Source organism: Bemisia tabaci, chromosome 7 (assembly GCF_918797505.1).
Source record: "Bemisia tabaci chromosome 7, PGI_BMITA_v3".
Lineage (NCBI taxonomy): Eukaryota > Metazoa > Arthropoda > Insecta > Hemiptera > Aleyrodidae > Bemisia > Bemisia tabaci.
In genome coordinates, this window is record NC_092799.1 from 47,652,981 (window position 1) to 47,668,783 (window position 15,803).

The 15,803-nt window shown below is 41.0% G+C and overlaps 2 protein-coding genes across 5 annotated transcripts in view; one reads left to right on the forward strand and one right to left on the reverse strand.

Annotated features, from left to right (window-relative positions):
* Reck (Reversion-inducing-cysteine-rich protein with kazal motifs) overlaps positions 1 to 15,803 on the reverse strand; it is a 122,070-nt gene that overhangs the window by 21,709 nt on the left and 84,558 nt on the right. For both annotated transcript variants that reach the window (XM_072302720.1, XM_072302719.1), the window contains exon 4: positions 6,123 to 6,159. In XM_072302720.1, the coding sequence (XP_072158821.1) occupies positions 6,123 to 6,159 (37 nt within the window). The remainder of the gene's footprint in view (positions 1 to 6,122; positions 6,160 to 15,803) is intronic.
* LOC109036822 (uncharacterized) overlaps positions 13,663 to 15,803 on the forward strand; it is a 319,487-nt gene continuing 317,346 nt past the window's right edge. For all 3 annotated transcript variants that reach the window (XR_011900273.1, XR_011900274.1, XR_011900275.1), the window contains exon 1: positions 13,663 to 14,204. The gene's annotated coding sequence lies outside the window, so the exon portion shown is untranslated. The remainder of the gene's footprint in view (positions 14,205 to 15,803) is intronic.

Consider the following 15,803-nt stretch of genomic DNA (forward strand, 5'->3'; position numbering starts at 1 on the left):
AATTCACTTGGCCTGATTTCTTCTCGTGGTTCAATTCTTTAACGGAGAATCAAGCAACATGAAACCTTGTAATTTTTTGTGATCTTCCCCTAGATTATAAAGAAAACGCTCACAAAATTTCAAGTAAGAAAGTTGCTTGGTCCTCTTTTAAAGATATACATAATGAGAAGAAATCAGGTAACGTCTAAGGTCAATCAATTCCGGCCAAAGCCGTGCAATTCCTCGTGAGGGTGCCACAAAACCAGTTCCTTGAAAGCTCGAGTGAGGTCCGTCACGGAGGAGCAGCCGAAATCTGGAAGCTAGCCAGTGGAAAACTCGCCCGTTTTATCTCCGTCGTAAACGTAATCTCGCCGAGAAAAGGCGAAAAAAGAGGAGGGAAAGAAATCGTACATCAGAGACAAGACAACAACCCAGGAGTTAGATTTATAGACCGCGCCGAGCAGTTCGCGATTCGAAATATTTCGCGAAACACAGAAGTTGTCTTCGCGGACTCACCAACCATCGGGGCATTGACAAGAAAACGCCCCCCCCCCCCCCCCTCCCCGAGGCAGGAATTCGAGAAAAACCGAAACCGGTAGCGCCGAGGAAGTGAGGCACCTAGGAACAATGCGGGAAGATACGCCACCGGGGGGTCGCGGGGAGACCCAGGGGGGCGTGGGGGGGGGGGAGGGGCACGGGTAATGTTTTGCATAGATGCAGTGGCACTGATCAGCAGATTGAACCCTGGTTCGGGAGCAGCGTTGCGCGCTCGAATAGATACATTCAAAGGCCCTCTCATATCGAACTTCGATACACGGTAAGAGACCGTTGAAATATCGAGTGTATCGAACTTCGATACGCGGGTAAGAGACCATGGGATTATATCGATCCGGGTTTCATTCCAAGTATCGAACGCCGATACACATATCCAAGAACGTTGAAATATCGAGTGTATCGAACTTCGATACGCGGTAAGAGCCGTTGGAATATATCGATCCGGGTCTCATTCCGAGTATCGAACTTCGATACACCTATAAAAGGACGTTGAAATATCGAGTGTATCGAACTTCGATACGCCGGTAAGAGGCCGTTGGAATATATCGATCCGGGTCTCATTCCGAGTATCGAACTTCGATACACCTATTAAAGGACGTTGAAATATTGAGTGTATTCGAACTTCGATGCGCGGGTATAAGAGACCGTTGGAATATATCGATCCGGGTCTCATTTCGCGTACCGAACTTCGATACACATATTAAAGGACGTTGAAATATCGAGTGTATCGAACTTCGATACGCCGGTAAGAGGTCGTTGGAATATATCAATCCGGGTCTCATTCCGAGTATCGAACTTCGATACACCTATTAAAGGACGTTGAAATATCGAGAGTATCGAACATCGAGAGTATCGAACATCGAGAGTATCGAACTTCGATACGCCGGTAAGAGACCGTTGGAATATATCGATCCGGATGTGGGGGGGATTGCCGAGGGCGCTGGCTTCGAGTCAGTCACGCAGACTGATTATCACGATCCACGCTCCTGGTTCCGCGCTGGCACGAATGAGCCACCCACAGCCGGCTCCGGCCACTGATTTCGCTACTGATTCTGATTATGGGTTGGTGCATCCATCTATTTGCCGATCCCGATGAATTAATTAGCGAAGACGGGCTCTGACATGCCTTGCGACGGGGTTAATGAGTTTTTCGACTGCTTCGGATTGGTTTAGATCTTGTGATGGACAATAATAAGACGAAGTCGATGGATGGCAGCGAAATCGGAGACAAGAGGGTAGTTCTTGGAACTATTCAACTGCAGTAAATGAAGGCATTGTGAGGGAGGGGAGTTCACGAGGTACAGACCACCTGGACCATGTGCAAAACTTTGAGAGCTTGTTTTTTTCTTATGAGTTGGACGTGGAAATTAAAACGAATGGTACCATCGCGTGTTTCTTGCAAAATCACCGCATGATTTCCATTTTATTCCATAGAATTTTTAGCGTTATGTGAATGTTTACCTCAGCATTTCTAGATGCTTTTTGGGAGGAGGATAAAATAATTTAACAGGAAACAATTTTGAATGGGTGCCCGAATTACAAATACACTTGGTATCTATTGTGTATTTTGATTGATGTGTCCTTCCAAGGTGCTGAAAACTGCCCGTGATTCAAGGCAGATAACCCCCACTAAAAACGATCATGTTGCTGCTATGTTGAGATCATGTTACCAACATGATGTCAAAATGGTACCAACTTGGTCTCAACATGGTTCCATGTGGTCCCATTTTGGTTAATTTGACCAATTGGGTACCATGTTGTTACCGTATTGACACCATTTTGGCGCCAGCATGATACCATAATTAGTTCACAGTGGTGGGGGCGGCAATAACCATTGTTACGCCCACTGGAAAAAAAAACACATTGGATCTAGAGTCCAGACTCTTAAAAACATCGAAAAGAAAAAATACTCTTGATTCAATCAAAGCTTAAATCAAGAACCAAGCCTCTTAATTTAAGCGGATTTCCTTTTGATTTAAGCTTAAATCTGATTGAATCAACAGTCCTTTTTCGTGTCAATGTTTTCAGGAGTCTGGACTCTAGATCCAATGTGTTTTTTTTTCCAGTGCATGTAAAATTCTCCACCAGGAAAGCCGCGATTCAGTGAGCAAATTTTTGATAGTTACATTCAACTTATCCACCATGTACGAGATAAGATCGTTTTTCCGCACCATTCGTCTGATAGAACACTTAATCTCACTTGTTAACTTCGTCCCATAAGGCCCTATATAAAAATTCACAACGCGATGCACTACACTGGAAAAAAAAACACATTGGATCTAGAGTCCAGACTCTTGAAAACATTGACAAGAAAAAGGACTCTTGATTCAATCAGATTGAGCTTAAGTCAAAAGGAAATCCGCTCAAATTAAGAGGCTTGGTTCTTGATGTAAGCTTAAATCTGATTGAATCAAAAGTATTTTTTCTTGTCGATGTTTTTAAGAGTCTGGACCCTAGATCCAATGTGTTTTTTTTTCCAGCGTATCGTCCTCTCACATGAGTTCCGAATTTTTAAATACGGTCAGTACATACAGGAGGTACTGGCTAGCGAGACCATGCAAAAACGATCTCGGTTCCGTTGACCGATTTCGTAAGCGGCTCGTAAATCGAGGGAAAGGTCGCTCTGGGTGGAGACGGGGGGGTGGGGGGGGGGGGGGGGTGGGGGGGGGGAGCGTGGCTGGAAATGCAAACATTCGTGGGCGTCACGCGACACCGAGTCACTAGTGTCCGCGGCAATGACAATGATGAATCGCGATACTATCTCCAGCGGACGGGAGAGGGGAGGGGGGATTAGTGGCAACATGCGCAAAAATGCAAGTTCACAACGGGAAGGACAAGCGCTACACTGGACCAGGTTCGATACCTCGTCCGGCCTGAACGCTCCCCCGTGGAGTAGAGATGTTCTGCACACCTTTGCTGCCTTGCTAACGATGAACGCCCTATGAGTATGACCCTCAGAATGTTACCATTGCTTTTGACGAAGCGCGATTTTCTAGGAAGCTTGCTGGGATTTTTCTTTCAATTTTTCAGAGAATTTTACTCTCAATTTGATAAAAATCATCTCGTAATGAGGATTTTGCGCACAGTGGTTTCATTGCTGCATCCGAGAGTGCAATTGATAAGCTGCGTTTGCAGTATTTTTCCGAACTTTTTTCTGATATACGGGAAATTGTGGAAAAATAGATTTGAAAAAGAAAATCTGCGATCTTGTGACGTAATAAGGCAGAAGTTCCCATTTAAACCCGATGTATTTTAGCAGATTAGGTAATTAAGTCATATCTCTAATAATTGGATTACATTTTGCAATAAGGAACCACTATCTTTGACTCTCCCATAAAAGCACATATCTGCATAGGGAAACCAATGGCATGTATGTTCTTTCTAAAATGGGCTATAAATAGTGGTTCCTTATTACAAAATGTAATCCAATTGATCATTTAAGAAACCAGGGATACTCCTCATGCTCAGTTCTTTCAGTGATTACTTCTTGCACACGGGTTTCACACAATTTCAGACACCTACAAATTCTCAATTTTTGGGGAAAATATTCTTAACTCTCCTAAAAAATAACTATTTTATTGGTGGATATTCGGTAAGATTTGAAGGCCTCGAGGAACTCAAATGAAGAACCTGCCACCGATACCCGCCGCCCCTCTATGAAGCTCAATAACGATAGAGCGGAATAAACAGATCGTTGACCAGTAAAATAGGTATTTCCGGAGACTTTAACGAACAGCGACAAAAACTAACCAATTTTTTTTGACCTGTTGAACCTATTACTCTCTTTTTTTCTTTTTCCCTTCTTTTCCGCTGACCTCACGCTGGAAAAAAAAACACGTTGGATCTAGAGTACAGACTCTGAAAAACATCGACAAGAAAAAGTAGTCTTGATTCAATCAGAATCTGGCTTGAATCAAGAACCAAGCCTCTTAATTTAAGCGGATTTCGTTTTGATTCAAGCAAAAATCAGAGTATTTTTTCTTGTCAATGTTTTCAAGAGTCTGGACTCTAGATCCAATGTGTTTTTTTTTCCAGTGCACTTGATAAATTACCTGGCATATTTATGGCTTCTGATCCATCAAAAATTAATCTACGCTTCAGCTGACTTTGAAGTCACGGGGCCGGACAAACGGTGTCGATTGAAATAAGTCCTCGGTCGAAAATAAAAAGGAAAAAGAAGCGAGAAAACAGACAAGCTTCCTCATTCGATCACCTCTCTCGCCCGGAAAATATCACTGATTTATCAATGCTTAGCTCCACCATGAGCCCACCGAGAGACAGTGAAGTGAAATGGTGGTTAAAAATAAATAAATCACGGCTAATGAACGAGGGTTCGGGGTGTTTGAGGAGAAAAGACTCATACGTTGTGTGAGTATGCGCGAGGATCCAGGATGCGAAGCAGATGCATCTAGTTAAGCTTCATTCAGACGTGAGTCCCGATGCCGGAAATGAAGAATTAAAAATTCACTCCTTGTCATCCCCCCGGAACTCTCTCAACCTCTCTCCCATCCAGGGGCGAACTGGTAGTCGAAAAGTTAGGAGGCGACCTAGATTTGGGGCCCCTCCTGTCGTTCGGGGGGCCCTCCCCCGGAAAATTTGGAAAATTTCACACTACTTAAACGCAATTTTAAGCATTATTGGAGTCAAATTCTACGGTACTTGAACTTCAAAATAGCCCATTCTCAGGATTGTTCGGTGGCCCCTTCGTCACATGAGCTTTAGGAGACCTTTCATGTCTCTTAGATACAAATTTTCAAGGATTTTGGGGCCTTATAGTGACTGAGAAGGACAGGAAAATTAGAACATTACGTGGGGAAAAACGATAACTCGAAAAAAAATTCGCCGCTGGGGCCCCTTCGGGACCTCCGCGGCAAATTGTTAGGAGGCGATCGCCTCTCCACCCCCATGGCCAGTCCACCCCTGCTCCCATCTTGCGGAATCGGACTGTGCTCGCAGCTTAGATTGGTCTCTTGAGCTCTGATCGCGAGACCGACTTTCAAAAGCCGCGACTGCTTTTAATTTAAAATTGGGGGTTGAATCCTCACACTGATCTTTCTACAACGAGAGACATTGCTAATTTCTGGTTTCAATGCTGAGTAAAGAATGATCGACTTTCAAAAATTATAGTTTTAGTGAGGATATATTCTAAAAATGTATGGTTTTAAGGCAACAGATAGGAGAAGAGGAATCAAGAGGTGGTGGAAATCACTGGAGAAAAAACCACATTGGATCTGGAGTCCAGACTCTTAAAAACATCAACAAGAAAAAGTACTCTTGATTCAATCAGAATCTAGCTTAAATCAAGAACCAAGCATCTTAATTTGAGCGAATTTCCTTTTGATTCAAGCAAAAATCCGATTGAATCAAAAGTATTTTTTCTAGTCAATGTTTTCAAGAGTCTGGACTCTAGATCCAATGTGGTTTTTTTCCAGTGAACATAATCAACGTATCTATAGCTTTCATTTAAACGTAGCGAGATGAGATCAACACACAAGATAAGACTATTATGACTTTTAAGTAGTTCAAATTGCGTGCAAACCGAAATGAAGGGGCTTCGAAAGATAAAGTAAAAACACTGGCGAACATACCTTCTAGCGTTCCGTTAATACACCTCCAGAAGTGAAACTGTAACAAAAAAGACAGCAAAATATATAATCTAGAAATATGTTTCCAGAGAAAAATCAATAAAAAACAAAAATTGAATGAGTCAATCTCTAAGTCTAACGTTAACAAAAGGCTTCATATCCTAGGTAATCCTACAGAAACTTCTAGATGTGTATTAGTCGCCCTTACAGAAACTCCTAGATTCCTGTGTTAAATCGGCAATTTTTAAACGAATATGTACAAAATTTATCAGAAAGGGACTCGATGCAACACTTTCGAGAAAAATGAGCAAGGTGTGACTTTTTGTCGTCTTTTGGGTCAAGGCGTGCTTTGGACAATATTTTTGCAAAGTGAGGGAGCTTGCTAAAAATTAAGAAGTTTTGAGACTGAGATTTCGACAAACTTTTTTCTCTTAAGAACTTAATGCACCACTGACACGGTGTCTTTGGGTTGAATTTAATCTAATTTGCCCCTTGCAATGCCTATAGTCTTTCTCACTTTCCAAATCGAAAGCTGCGATGAGCACACTTTCAACGGCGGTCTCATCAAAGCGAATTGGATATTTTTGACAAACAGGCACTTATTAAAGCTCAACTTCGGCGTTCATTCAAACACTCGGAAACGAAAAAAACACATAGAAAGAAAAAAAACACACGAGGCGGAACCGAAAAGAAGCTGAAAAGCGAAAGATGATGAAAAAATAAAAGGCGTCATTGTGTGATGACAAGCTAGGTTTGTCGCACGATCAGTCATGAAAAGGCAGTTGCCCTTTGTTGGCGAATAAGTAGAAGCAAAAGCAGGAGGATATTAGGAAAGAAGCTTAGGAAAAAAAGAACCTATCAAAGGTAAAAAAATAAAATGGAAGAAAGCGGTGCCGGGTTTCGATTTAATTATGACGGGATGCAAAACGAGAAGTTGTGAAAAAGGACGAGGCGAGAAGGGATGCGAGAGGGATAAGGTAGCGGGGGTGTGAGAGAGGATAGAAATGATGATCAAATAACAATGTTTTGACGATTTAGGCCTAATCTTAATCCTGGTGTTGTCATATTGAACTGAGGCAACTGTTCGGAAAAAGGAAATGGACGAGAAAGAAGGTTAAGCCTGTTCGTTTCTCAGCCCATGTCACAAATAACTAAATCCTGATTGAAAGGTCCTTTCACTGAGGGACGTAAGTCGAAAGAGCAAATTTCTACTTCGATCAACTCAACGGAAGCATTTTAGTAAAATGCTGAAGGTCTAACTTGTGTCAGAATGTCTTTCAATAAAAATTAGAACTACGAAAGTGACATGTGCATGGATCGGAAAACGATTGCCGCTGTGAAAGATTTTGTAAAATTGACGCTCTAAATGATGAAAGCTGTGAACGTTAGCATTGTACACTTTTTCAGCACTTTGGCCATACTGAGAGGGGTAAGATAAAGAACGATGAGGGAAGGAGAAAGTATTTGACTTGAGGAGTTCTCCATCAACAAAATTGTTTTTCTGCTTGCAAGGTTGAGGCAATATGCCGAGTTGAATAATCTGAAATGCCAACGAAATTATCTCTCTGGGGCAAACGAATTTATAGTAGATTGGGAAAAATCACTGCTGTTAGTTGGTTTACAGGTAAATTAACTTAAAATTTCTTTAAATTTTTTTTATTTTTCTAAATGAGTTATACTGAACGCATACAGCAACTATTTGAGCCTTCATAAAAATTTCTTATAGCCCGCGATATTGCTGTAATAGAACAAATAAATACACGAACGAACAAAGGTTTTTTTTTTGTTTTTTCTCCAACTCCACAGGTGTGTTATTTCTCCGTAAAAAATGTGTGAGAGAGAAGTGAAATTATTGGCAAATTAGCTAGTATTAGCAAATTATTAGGAAATAGCTAAAGAAAAAGACCCTCGTTTAAGATGTATGAATTGAGGAAAAAGATGTAATAGACTTTATTTTGCTATCAGGAACTACAATTTCTGGCTTATTCGTAAAAACATTTACGTGAACACGGGACCTAATGGTGCACACTAGAGTCCCTTTATACTGAGAGTCAAGACAATTCAGCTCATGGATGTCACAAACGGGAATAAAGATTACAGAAATTGAACGTTTTTCGTAATCTTTGATCGGCCCATTCTCAAATGCCTTTCTCCGTTCCTCCTCTCATTCCGTTTGTTCCTTGCCGAACCCGTAATTCCCTGGTCCATTCCAGATTATAATCTTTGCAATTGGTGAAAATGTAATCTTTATTCCCGTTTGTGACACTGTGGAAGCCTAAAATACGGGAACCAATCAGAAATGGATTCAAATTGTCTTGACTCTCAGTATAAAGGGACTCTAGTGCACACGTTGTTTCTAAACTGACAGGAGCCAGAAATTGTAGTTCCTAATTGCAGAATGCAGTCCAATAATCCCAACCTCTTGGCACCGATGCGATGTCTTGCCGCCTGGACTCGGACCAGGAGTGGCAGGAGCCATCGGGAGCGATTCGAGACCCACTGGCCCTGGGAGGGCCCCCTTTCATCTCGCCGCCCCGGGGGCCGCGCCCTGCCTCACACCGCGACGGAATAATGCACTTAAAGCGACCCCGAACCCGAGACATTTTCGGAAATAAAATAAAAAAAATAAACACGTGAAAAGAGGAACAGGGCCGACGGCTGTCAGGTTACGCACAATTAAAAAAATAAATGGTGGGGAAGGGGAGGGGGCACTGTCGGGAACTGATTGGTGGTAATCGAGTTTGTCACGTCTTCATGAACTCCGCTCCCGGGAGCGTATTTTTCACACACGATTTTCGGCAGATGTGGCTCCGATATTTGGATCTCGTTTAGCAAAAAGGAACCAGCGCTTACAGTATTTTCAAAATCGTGCGACTTCTTCTTTGCTTCGCTGGAAAAAAGTTGCTTGGATGTAGAGACCGGACTCTTGAAAACATTGACATGAAAAAATACTCTTGATTCGATCGGATTTTTGCTTAAACCGAGAGCCAAGCCTCTTAATTTAAGTGGATTTCCTTTTGATTCAAGCAAAAATCCGATCGAATCAAGAGTATTTTTTCTTGCCGATGTTTTCAAGAGATTGGACTCTAGATCCAATGTGTGTTTTTTTCCAATGTTTTGAAAATACGTAATTTATGTACAATATTAACATTCACACCATGACTTTCCTTTAAAATGGACAATTTCGTGGTGGGAAGCAAGAACTATTTGTCATTCTGAGAGATTTATTGGATGATTAGGAAGAAGCAACATTTTTACAACACTGTAATCGCGCTGGTTCCTTTTTGCTACAAATGCGATCCATTCAGCCTTTGGGCGACCAGAGATTTCGTTTTTGCTAGAAGAGCATTTTTGTGTTATAAAATTCTGGGACACTTGGAAGGCAGGAGCTCAAAACATGTTAAGAGTTTGAAGGTAGAATAAATAATTGACAAAAATCGAAAACACGTTGGGGCTCTTAAAAGTCGGTTTCATTATCTGTCATGTCATGGTTGTGTTTCCCACATTCATAGCTAAAATGTCTCTCTCTTTCTCAAGCTAGCTCACCCGAGTCAAGTTAGCTGGAAGGAAATAGAACGAACTGGTTCGCCTTTATTATGAAAGTAGGCAAAAAGGGCTCCTGAGAGCTGTTACAATGATATCTATTTCCTAAGCTTTTACTGCTCGATGGAGATCAGCTAAGAGAGCGTGACCGACTGATTCGCCTTCAATTGAGAAAGTAGGCAAAATTGGCTCCTGAGAGCTGGTATAGTGGTATCAATTTCCTATGCATTTAACGCTCGACGGTGCCGCCCGACGAAGATCAGCTGAACATGCGTAGACGCCCGATTCGCCTTCAATTGAGAAAGTAGGCAAAATTGGCTCCTGAGAGCTGGTATAGTGGTATCCATTTCCCATGCTTTTACCGCTCGACGGTGCCGCCCGACGAAGATCAGCTGAACATGCGTGGACACCCGATTCGCCTTCAATTGAGAAAGTAGGCAAAATGGGCTCCTAAGAGCTGATATAGTGGTATCTACTTCCTGTGTTCTTGCTCTGTTACGGTCTGCAAACAGCTGAGAGAACTTGGACGACTGATTCACCTATGAAGGTATCAATTTCTACTTTTTCTTCCATTTTATCTCGCTGCTCAACTTGAAAGTCTTCGACAATATGAGATGGAGCTTTAGATAACTACCTAAAGCAGTGGCTGCGCTTGATTTTTTTTAATCAGAACTTCTGGTAATTTATCCTTCGAGAATTAGTTTGCAGTAAGCTTTCTTTTATAATTCTCAAGTTCCGCATCAAACAGGAAATCAGAATTTTTGCCGTGTTGTTTTTCTTCGAATGAGAGAAATGGACTGTGGGGGATGCTTGAGACAAAGATTGTTACTGAGAGATAAGGAGAAGGCAAAGAAGGAGAGGAGAGATAGAGGAGGAAAATATAGAGAAAGGAGGAAAACTATAGAGAAGAAGAGGAGGATACGGGAAGGGAAAAGTAATCGAAAATCATACAAAATCCAAGGAGTTCGGCACTAACTTTTTGAGGTCTTTCATGAAGATTACGATTGTTTTAGAAGAAATTTAATTTAAGTAAAACGTAACTCTTTTAAGAATACTTCTTGCACCTATATACATGATTTAAATAAACTAGATTATTTTCATTAACATACAGAGTAACATTAGATAATAAAATCATTATCCAGGAAACACGAATTAAAAAATTCTCTGTCTTTTTTTCTTCTTTTTTTTTTTTTTGAAATATTAAAACATATAACGTTTTAGTTTAATTACTAAAAATTCCTCCCTTCGCACTCCATTCACACTCTCATTTATACCTTACACATTTCTACTTACAGCGTAAATCTTTTTACAATTTTCAGGATAAATTTTTCTGTACAAATTGTGAGACCAGAATCACCGTTTCCGTAAATTCCGCTAAATTTTGTCTGGCTGACTCACGAAGGGTAACAACCTCCGACTCATTGTTGTCCATCGCCGAAAGCAGTGCGTGCTGACGAAAATCCGCGGCAAAAATGGGAGGCGCGGAGCTATTTAAAGCGGACTAATTTTGGTCCTGGATCGGTCGGTGAGAGATGCGAATCCTCTTTGAATTACGATCACACTTGTTCGCGTCATGCTCGCGCAGACAGATCTGACTATGTGTCACCCTGGGCTAATATGGGTTTAATGACAAAATAAACTACGGAAAACAAATAGCTGTGCGAATTATAAAAATCGCCGTGACGCAAGGGGCGTCATGATACGCGAGTTTGTAGGAACGTTGCCGGACTGTCATTAAATTGGTCGAGGGCTGGAGGAATAATACTGCCTAACAGACAATTTTGGCAAAAATGAGGAAGCGGCTTTGCTGCGTTCTACATTATAAAATACGCAATTTGATGGTTTTAGTTTTTTTCCCAATATAGTAGGGAATCGTTATACGATGACGCTGTAATGTATGAAAAAATTTCAAATCTATCCTTAAAATTACAAAAATATATTCTCGGTGTATGTCAGTTCCGTTTGCTCGCTTCCATCAATTTGTTGCTGTGTAGCAGCTTAGAGTAGAAGCGTCATGACTGCATTTTCAACGTTTCAAGATTGAGATATAACGAAAAAACCTCCCGGTGGGTCAGTATATTTGTACTTCGCATTTTTGAAGTTTTTGTTTGGCGTTGAGTATAATGACCAAATTGTTTCACTCGCTGAGCCCCTTTAAAGCATTTAGGAAACATGAATAACTCGATTTCCTCAAAAATCCATGGCCGAAGCGGGGAAACCACGTATATCCATTGCGACGTTTCAAAATTTCCGCTTCTATTTTACTTTTTCCGAGACTAAAAAACCAACTATACACCTTCAAATTTATACAGAGTATTCTGCTGACACAAAAGAAAAATTGAGGAAGCTTCATTGTTTTCCAGAGAAAAAATGCAGAATGACAAAATGTCAGTAACGTCCCAAACGGAGATAAGCGGTTTCGCACTTCGGCCATCGAAATGTAAGTTACAACCCTTTTACGCTAAGTTGTTCGGTGTGTTGGCGTCTTCCGATAACAAATTCCAGCCGAGGGCAAGGACTCTGACAATCTGGCAACCTGGGTCGTCGGCAGCGCTGCCAAATTGGGCCATAAATCATTCCATCGGCACTGATCCGAAAGGAGCTAATCGGAGGATCTGTCAACGGTGGTAGCGCGGGCTGGGAGTACACAAATATATGCGCCTGTGCGTGCAGCGGATATGAGAGCTGGAATTTGGATCCTTTCCAAACGGCCCAACATTGTCATTTGATACTTTCCACGGGCCCCCAGCCCCCACCCCCGTGTGGTTTTTTACTTTTTCTCCTGGCTGGCCCGGAAACGACCCAAAGCTAAGGTGCCATTTGTATACGAGACATCAAGAGTGGCGGTAGCCACCCCCGGTCGAGGAAAATGACGTCCTACTAAAGTCCCGATAACAAACGGGTGGCCGACACTCTTAGTCACAGGCAACTCCCTTAATCTGAAAATTGATTCGATTTAGAATGGAATTCAGAGCAAACGGCGGCACGGATTCCAACGATCTTGGTGTCTATGGACGCAGCTAAGTTAGCCGGATGGCGTTTAAGGGTTTCATTAAGATCCATTGAGTTTTCAAAAACTTATAAGCACTTAATGACCCAAAACAAGGAAAATTTTACTTTTTACTTTGCCGGGAAATTTGAATTTCAAGAATCCAGGGTCCTGAGAAAGTCACTCAAACTCCGCGATAACGGTAAACCTTAGACCCATAAAAGTGGGTACCTAAAGAATCGCCATGTTACCGTGTCCACGGGTTTTTACAGTTTTGTAACATTCCTAGTGTTCTAAAAGAGAAATTACGGAAAATACGACTAAACTGCCCGTCATGACCATCTTTAACAACAGATTTCTCGCTTACCCGGCCGCAGATCGTAATGGAGCCTATATAAAGGGCACTCCGTGAAGATGTGAGGATTTCATTTTGCCACATAAAAAAGCGCTTTATCTCACGGATAATCCAGCATCCGCTTACATCCTTCAAAATTTTAGCTATAATTTTTGAATTTAGAAAAAAACCAGTAATATAATGGTTCAACGCCATTGGTTCATTCTGTTCAGGTTCGTCCGAGTTTCGGGAACGAAATTCCTGTCGTCGTTATCAACCTCCATCTACTGTATTTATTTGTGAATAATGAACAGATTTAATTTAAAAGTTCAATTCATTTTAGATCCTAACTAATATTACACACTTATATTATTACGCCCACTTTTATCCCGATACACTACTTCATTGGTTTCTTAAAAATCTCAAGTGATTTCTGGTCGGTCGTTACCAACCTCTTTAACTAGTACTAGTTGTGAATAGATTTACCTAATTTGGATAAGAGTTTAATTCTTCGTAGATGCTAACTACTATATGTACGTACTCTTATTATTACGTCTCACGTGTTCTACTGGAGCCCGATATACCTTAATTTCTCTTAAAATGTTCAAGTGATATCTTTATTTTATTGAACGATATGTGACAAATTTTTAAGTGAGGTTATGTCGTCATGTTTTATGTCAGTACCTGACCTAAGCGATAGATGTAATTCAGGTAAATTACGTTAACGAAATTACACCGAAATTGTGCCAAACTCTAAAGAGGAAGCAGCATTTACATCACAGAATGCATGCTCGTGACTAAAGTCTAAAAATTACTGGAATATGAGCCTCGGCCTTCACATGCGACTGTCACTGAACTTCGACCGAAATTTATTCGCTCTACATCTTGCCATCAACCTATGTGCTCTGGAGTGATTATGTTTCTCTGAAGTGTATGTTATTTACATTAAGAACATGTTTCCTTCATGATTTATCTTGGAATCCTCCTATCTCTTCTACCGTTCTTGTTACGCGTGGCTTGCGAACCTGAGTATGTGAGGCACAATTCCATCCCTTTTCGGAACAGTTCAATCATAGATCAACTTAATGTCACACAATCAAAGATCTTTGACTGTGAGCATTTGCTCAAATTGGTTTCTTCCGAGTCTCTTTGATTTTGCGTCAGGAGTTGTTAGAAACATCATTTTGCCCAACAATAGTAACAAGGTCTTTAATGAAAGGTATGTACTCGTATTATTCTCATAATTTCATAAGTTGATGATGAAAACACAATGAAGGCTTCATTTTCTTGCATCGATTACCGTGTGAAATGGGTGCGCCCATTCTTCCTCCATACAAAAGCGTAACAGAATAAATTGCTTATCTGTCAAGAGGACTACAGTAGTAATATACGTAGGTGCCAGTTCCTACCCAGTTCCATTGGAATAAGTGCGATTGTGTCAATCAAGGCTGAGTACAATTATATTAACAATTATCTTTTTATCCAGCCAGAAGTATGTCTTCATGATCCTTACTTTGTCTATGAGCCTTGCCTGATCGCATCAGCCCCAGTAAGTGAGAGGATATACCCACCTAAATCGGAATGGAAAGCTTTGTTTAAATCGCCGCCCCTCTTTCTTGCTGCTTATGTAAGGGGATAATCTCCACCCTTTTAATGGATATTTAATCTCAGTTCTCTGTTTTAAATGAGGACCAGTTTGCTAGAGGGAGCCTCTGTGCACGCTCTGTGTCATTCACGTATTGAGTGTTTGTTTACATCGAGTCATAAGGTTATGTTTGCACCCACTTATTGCTATTTATACTTATTGCTAGATAGATGTGTTACTGAAGTATTATTCCATTTTGACCTAGCGAGTGCTTTCTAAGCTCAGCTCCCAGCATGTAATTACTCCAGTGAAACAGTGCACGTAAAATATCAGGTGTGCGGAGTTCAGTATTGACCTACCTAGTTTCTGCACCGCTAATCGTCCAAGGCTGAATGTGATTAGATCAATTGGTATCATTTATGAGAAGAAATGGAAAGCTCGCATATCACCTTACATATATTAACTAAATGCTCTTATCAAGAGATTGCCGTTTCGGTTGATGTCTGTCAGTGAACCTTGAAAACTCAAGGAAACTAAGAGGTAAATTTTTCAATATTTTATCCTTAAAATGCCTGTATTACGACCAAATACTTTCTCCGTGGCTTTTGCATTTTTTAAAATAACTTAAGGCACTACCTATGTGGGCAAGTATATGATTTGACAAATTTTATGGTGAAGCGATATTATTCGAAATTAATCCAAGAGAAAGGTAAGCTATTTCATTGCATGCGCAGGTATTTTTTTGCAATGGCCGATACTTAATAAGGTCAGTGAGAAATTCTCTTAATAGGTATTCATTGTCAGAACCTGCAGCCTGATTGTCGAAATTGTGTGTTTCTCGGGTAGACATAGATGACATAGGTCAAAAGGCAGTACGTGATTGGTCGGCGCTATGTCTTGTCGCTGTTTTGTCGTGCCTCTGATGGGTGGAACCCTAGACAAGCTAAAGGCATCTCTTAAGTTTCTGACAGTATGTTGTCCATTCCACCAGACAAAGGCACAATAAAGCTGCGATAAGACATAGTTGATCAATAACGCTCCACCTTTTAACCAATGTCATCTGTGTCTACCTTTCAAACACAAATTTTCAACAATCAGGCTGCTGGCACCCTCAAGTTAGGAAGATCATCTTATGCGATAAGTATGCCTGTTGCCAAATTTTCAAAGAGAAATTAAGTATTCGGGGGAGATGAAAATATTTCTCATTTCATTGCAATCATCGACAATTTTTCT